At 36.8% G+C, this 6749-nt stretch overlaps 1 protein-coding gene across 1 annotated transcript; it reads left to right on the top strand.

Moving 5' to 3' along the window:
• Positions 1-281: 281 nt before the first annotated feature.
• On the top strand, positions 282-4300 carry LOC118344729 (gibberellin 20 oxidase 2-like). The gene is made up of 3 exons (XM_035686048.1): positions 282-838; positions 1029-1353; positions 4010-4300. Exons 1-3 carry the CDS (start codon positions 282-284, stop codon positions 4298-4300), a joined length of 1173 nt encoding a protein of 390 aa, XP_035541941.1.
• Positions 4301-6749: the final 2449 nt, after the last annotated feature.

The following is a 6749-nucleotide window of genomic DNA, read 5'->3' as shown; positions in this document are numbered from 1 at the left end:
ATTCGAATGTATATTTTCTTGAGTAAGGTTGATACGATTTGAGGAGTTGAACTTGTTCCAAAAATTCTGTTCTGTTAACACTATCACCATGCAGGCTTAAAATTAGTGTAGATATTGTAGTAATAACCTTTCCATCTTCGCCAAAGTCCGGGTTCATGCATTTCTTCGGCTCACTGAATCCTAGCTAGTAGCTATATAAATGCATGTGGCACAGTGGCATTAGGCATACACAAACACAAGCTGCGCCCTTTTTGTATGCACGTTTCTATATATCTTGCCGAATGGATTCAAATGTCTCTACACTTCATGTTTCCTCTCTTTCAGAAACTGGAGAAGGCCAGAAAGATTATGGTGCAGGGAATTCTCTTTTACAATCACAGTTTGTGCTGCAGAAAGAATCCTCTGTGCCCATGTGTTTCATTTGGCCGAAAGAGGATTTAGTGAAAGCCATTGAAGAGCTTAGAGAGCCAGTTGTGGATCTTTCAGGTTTCCTCAAGGGTGATTTGGTGGCAACTCAGGATGCTGCAATGCTCATTAGGGAATCCTGCTTGAAGCATGGTTTCTTCCAAATTACCGGCCATGGTGTCGATCCTCGTCTCATCCGAATGGCATATGATCATTTGGATCGTTTCTTTAAGCTCCCGGTTAGCATGAAACTTAGGGCTAAGAGAATGCCTGGTACTAATTGGGGCTACTCTGGTGCTCATGCTGATCGTTTTTCATCCAAATTGCCATGGAAGGAGACATTATCCTTTCGCTTCTATGAGCCTGATGACTCGCACCCCGTCGTGTTAGACTTCTTCAAATCAACTCTAGGGATGGATTTCGAGGAGACAGGGTACGTACACATGATTTATTCATCATTCTCATATCAACTCGGTGTAAATCAGAATGTTGCCTCCACATTACTAAGACGAAAGTATATATTATACAAATCAAATACTGTCATGCTAGAAAGATATAGAACGTGTCTTCCATACCGATTTGCAAATAAATTATATATATTCCCTACTTTGCTTCTTTTGTAGATTGGTATACCAAAAGTATTGTGAAGCAATGAAGGAAGTAGCACTTGCAATCATGGAGCTAATGGCAATCAGCTTGGGGATTCATGATCAGCAGCATTACAAACACTTTTTCCAAGATGGTTCCTCCATAATGAGATGCAACTACTACCCGCCATGCAAAGAACCAGAATATGTCTTAGGGACGGGACCCCATTGCGATCCGACATCCTTAACTATTCTTCACCAGGACCAAGTTGGAGGTCTCGAAGTATTTTCCGACAACAAATGGCGGACCGTTCGACCTCGTCAAGGTGCATTTGTCGTTAACATCGGTGATACTTTCATGGTACGTACGTATATATTTACGTCGGCTTCGATCTAGAAATGAAATGTTAAGAAAAATTACTAGCTGTTTTCTTAGTTTTTTTCTTCTACCAATATCAACGGCACCATTTATTCTCAAGTGCTGCTGCTTTTCCCCACCGTCACCAATCACGCCACCGGCCACTTGCCATATTCCACGTACTAAGATCAATCATCAATGTGCTATTCCGTTAATTTCTCTTATTAATATGGACAGAAAAACGTACAGCTGATCACCTGCATGTGTACAGAAAATAAAGCAAAGCTGATCATGACCCACAGAAAATTAATGAAAAGATCTACTCCATGCATTTCCTCCCGCACTTTCGTCTGATTGGCACAATATACACGTGTATATTTAGATATACATCCCCACGTGGGTATTGATATTACTTACACAGATGCATGCATGCATGTACGTACGTAGTTTAAATAATACAAGCATATTTTATTAGTGGGAGACACAAGATGATCAGTGGCGCCGTAACCAGAAATCTTTTAGGGTGGGGCCGACTTGTCTAATGTAGGATACATATATATAAAATAAAATAGACAAATTAATTTTAATTTTAATTTCATGAAAATTTATAAAAACATAATTATATATAAAAATTATATCTCAATTATATTTTGCTATGTATATACACATGTGGAAATAAATTCAAAAACACAACTTATAAACTTCTCCTTAAGATTTTTTACTATAATATTTCATGGAGTAATATTTATTTATTTATTTTTAATAAAATATTTTGAATATTGTTCTTCATAAAAACTATCAAGTTATCTTTTGGCAGTCCATATATATAGTTTCATTCTAGCTAGCATGTACGCAGCTAGTTTATCAAGTTTAATGTAAAACTTAGATATTTGGTGCACATTAAGCATATAATGCTACAGTTGAGGTCTTAAACAAATTTTTTCTTGTTCAATGAAGTCTAGGGGATAAACCTTCTCAACTATTTTTTATATAGATCATCAAACTTATGTGATTTTCTTGTATTTATTTCACTTTAGATTCTATATTAAGAAGCATAATCTTGTATAATAAAAAACTGGGGATACAAATTAATAAGTTTATTATTTCTTATTCACTTGGTTTTAGTTTAATTTTGAAGGGGCCACATCGTAGAAAATAGATAATATATAGAAATTATACAAAATCTTGAGACTATAGGAGAAATAGTTGAAGATCAGCCATTTCTATGTATATAGAAATTTTAGAGAATATATGGAGATTATAGATTTTTTGGGAGGGCACTTTTCTATACTGTGTAGCGAAGAAAATTTATGGGATGTTTTGAATTTCGTTTTTTTTTTTTTTAAAAAAAAGGGGGTTTGAGGTGGGGGGGGGGGGGCATTTAACATGGTCCGCCATTGTGGAAAATGTAGATGAACCTAGATATTATAAGTGATCTACTGTACCTTGGTAATCTTGAACACATTATAATCTTTCTAACCATATGGCGGTTTTAGGATTAGCATGATTAAAATAGTTTACTATTAAGTAAACCATGCGACTATGTCAAGTAAAGAGTTGTGACTTTTCATGAATGTCATTTCATTGCCTATAAGTAGGAGGAATAATTCTATGTATCAGTCACTATTCTCTTTCATATCCCACACTTATAACTTTTTTTTTTTTCATGGAGTGTACATGAGGGTATTTTTCATAGGGTGCGAGGTGTAGGTTAGTGAATAGTAACTGATGAGAATAATTTTTCAAATAGGAAACCTCATCCACAATTCTAAATACTCTAAATCCTCTAGAAATTCGTAGAAACACTTTTTCTTTCATTTTGTGTCTTTTTTTAGACTTTGGCTATTTTATATCAAGTTCAAATATCTCCTTTCATGTGACCGAAAATAAGATTAATGGGAATCGACATTGTTGTATCTTGGGAATAGATTGCCAAGAAGCCTACTGCAATATATTAAGACTTGGAGGCGGCAAAATTTATTTGAAAGAAAATGCCCATCATAACAAGTCTCAACACTGGGTACTCTCTTTCTAAATTGTTCTTGTTATTTAATTTTATTCTCTAGTTTACAAAACATATGCAATTATATTTTATATCTTCAATATTTTTCCAACACTATCATCACTTCATGATTTGTCATTAAATAGCTGAAAAACTATTTATAATTTATAATTTAATTATGTTATATATGTCAATTATTTAATGTCATAAAAAAATAATAGTTAAAAGAGTAATGAATAATACTAGGCCTGCAACCCGAGTAGAAAATACTAGATTTGTGCCTGACCCGATCCGAACCGACCCATCAAGACAATATTAGGTCGAACCCGTATGACCCAACCTCGTCTTAAAAAAAATTAAAAAATATTGTTGTTTCTTCTTCATCAGCAGAGACCTTGTTTGTACCCAAAACTCAAACCCGTTGTTTTTATCGGATTGGTGAACCCATTATTAGTAGCCTGTCAAATGCTAGATCGGGTCAGGTCGGGTCAATCGGATTTCTGGGTCATATGCACAGGCCTAAATAGTACTTCTCATTTGGAGGTGCATATGCACATAAACTTGGCGGCCTCTTACATATATGCGCAAAATAAGTTAATTGCAATATTATAATTATTTAATTTGATATCTCTTTTGCATGGTATGCATGATATATAGGCACTATCGAATGGGAAATACAAAAGTTGTCTCCATAGGGCATTGGTGAACAGGGACAAGGAGAGGAGGTCGTTGACCTTCTTTATGAACCCAAGAGAAGACAAGGTGGTGAGACCTCCTGAGTATCTTGTATCTTCATGTACTGGTGATGCGCCAAGAACATACCCTGATTTCACATGGTCGGAGTTACTCCAATTCACTCAAAAACACTACAGAGCTGATGATGCTACCCTACCAAACTTCACCAAATGGCTCCTGTCTTCCAAACCGGCTAACGTTAATAATAATTAGTAAGTCATGCATGCATGCATGCACCTCTATCTTATAATATTTATGGATGCAATCAATCTACATGAGTATTACTGATGTTAAGAACAGTACTTAAATAATAATTGTGAAAACCTAGCAGTCAGCTTCCGCAAATTAAGTAGGTCATGTTGCTTTATATATGTTAATAATTTGCATGCGTTTATGAAAGGATCATCGCGCGACTTGCGTAAATTTATGCAAAATATATATATATATATATATATATATATATATATATATGTACGTATGATCTACACCGGCGCCCTTGGGTTGAAAACTTGAAAGTCAGTGTGAGCGTCTGCATGCATTAATACTTGTTGTATTACATTAATATTAATATAAATATTATGAAAAAGTATAATGATTATTATTACTCAGTCCAGTAGTACTGTAGTAAAATATAATTTGATGCTATAAATATGTGTTTTTTTTTTCGTTTTCTAAGGTCATAAATCTCTTTGAAAAAATAGAGATCCATGTAAAATAAACTCATTTTTTTTATGATGGATATCATACTCTAGATTTTTTAATAGGCCCGTTTGTATCGAGCTTGTATATATATGATTTTAAATTAAATTTTTATCTAGCATTATTCCTCTTTAAACACCCTACGCCTTCGTGATATACGATAAAGAATCACAAAAGACATAACTCAATCAAGGAAGTTTTATACAGCACTCCACGAAATTACTAATTACCATGTATATAATCGTCCACCAAAAGAATTTAACGTACGACCTACGAGGGACCCATCATACATGTGCATGAAGCTCAGACATGATCATGTACCCCAACCCCACTAAAGAAACACTAGCAAATACGAGAAATCTAAAATATAATAAGCGGTATGTTAAAGTTAAAGGAAGCAAATTCTCGTGCTCTTGAAAGGCCACCAGACTAGACGTAACAAGAAGAATATTTGCATGTGATGAGCTGTACAGAATCATTCATTATTGTTATTCTGTTATTTCGGTCACTTATACTATAAATAGTAACTGTACATAACAACCAAAAAGCGAATAAGAGAAAACAGAAGAATTCTTCACGTCCAATTCTTGCTCTCTGCATTCTGCTACGTTGCTGTGCTCTGCACTAGCTCAAGGCAGCAACTACTTCCCTTACTTTGTGATTGTATCATTCTTAATATGGTACCAAAGCAATGACAGAAAACACTGAATCATCCAAGCACTCCAAAAATGAGAACAACCCTCATCATCCCGCTAGCCCTTATTACATTCAACCGGGAGAAGGAGCATCATCTCCTTTGGTTCCTGACTTACTTACCACCGAGAACTATGTCACCTGGGCAAGAACGATGCGTCGAGCTCTCAACATCAAAAATAAGCTTGGATTCATTGATGGTACAATCACCAAGCCCACACTTATTTCTGATCCTCTCTTCGCACCATGGGAGTGCTGCAATGACATGCTCATAGCATGGATTCAGCACTCGGTTAGCTCAGAACATCGCTCGAGCATTGCGCATGCAGACACTGCAGAGAGTGTTTGGTGTGATCTTCGAGAGCGATTCTCTATCCAAAATGCTCCTCGAACCTTCCAAATTACCAAATCAATTTCATCATCAACACAGGCAAATGATTCTGTCAGTCAATATTACAACAAACTCAAAGTTTTTTGGGATGAACTAGAGATTTACGAGCCTATGCCTACCTGCAACTGTGGAGCTATCACAACCATGCTGGGATACAACCATCGCAACAAGGTGATGCAATTTCTTGTTGGACTTGATGATTCTTATGACTCAGTCCGTGTGCAAATCTTACTCCATGAACCACTCCCAGCTCTCAACCGAGTTCTCTCTCTCGTTCAACAAGAGGAACGACGACGCCAACTCCATTCAGTACCTTCACCACTAGCCATGATGGCTAAGGGACCCGATCCTCGCAGCACCAATCGCAGAGATCGTCTTTTTTGCACACACTGCAACGTACCAGGCCACTCTCTGGAGCGTTGCTTCAAAGCAAATCCGAATTTACCCGTGTGCACACACTGTCGCATACCTAGTCATACCAAGGACAAATGCTACAGATTGCATGGATTCCCTCCCGGCCACAAGTCTAGTTCCAAAATTAAATCCTCAGCTAATCAATCTTCCCTTGCGCAGGAGGAAATTATCAATGGTCTACCTATTACTCGAGAGCAGTATAATCATCTCCTTGCCTTACTCCATCCTCCTTGTGGTGATGCTACAATCTCTACTGCTAACACGCCTGCTGCAAATACCGCCAATACCACTTCACCTCCTGTCTCTGGTAATTTTCATTCCACTGTCATGCACGCACACAACTCAACATTAAAAGGACCAACATCTTGGATTATTGACACGGGTGCCACAGATCATATGATCTGTAGCCCCAAATTCTTCACTCATAACATCGATTCTATTTCCCGCATCATCAAGCTTCCCAAT

This window comes from Juglans regia, chromosome 15 (genome assembly GCF_001411555.2).
Source record: "Juglans regia cultivar Chandler chromosome 15, Walnut 2.0, whole genome shotgun sequence".
Classification (NCBI taxonomy): Eukaryota; Viridiplantae; Streptophyta; class Magnoliopsida; order Fagales; family Juglandaceae; genus Juglans; species Juglans regia.
Note: the sequence above shows the minus strand (reverse complement) of the source record. Positions and strands in the feature narration are given on the sequence as shown.

What these genes read in the sequence shown, in the direction of transcription:
- LOC118344729 (XM_035686048.1), top strand. Translation starts at nt 282, where the DNA reads ATGGATTCAAATGTCTCTACACTTCATGTTTCCTCTCTTTCAGAAACT. An exon ending in ATGGATTTCGAGGAGACAGG is followed by an intron (nt 839 to 1,028) that starts GTACGTACACAT and finishes CTTCTTTTGTAG; the next exon opens with ATTGGTATACCAAAAGTATT. An exon ending in ACATCGGTGATACTTTCATG is followed by an intron (nt 1,354 to 4,009) that starts GTACGTACGTAT and finishes CATGATATATAG; the next exon opens with GCACTATCGAATGGGAAATA.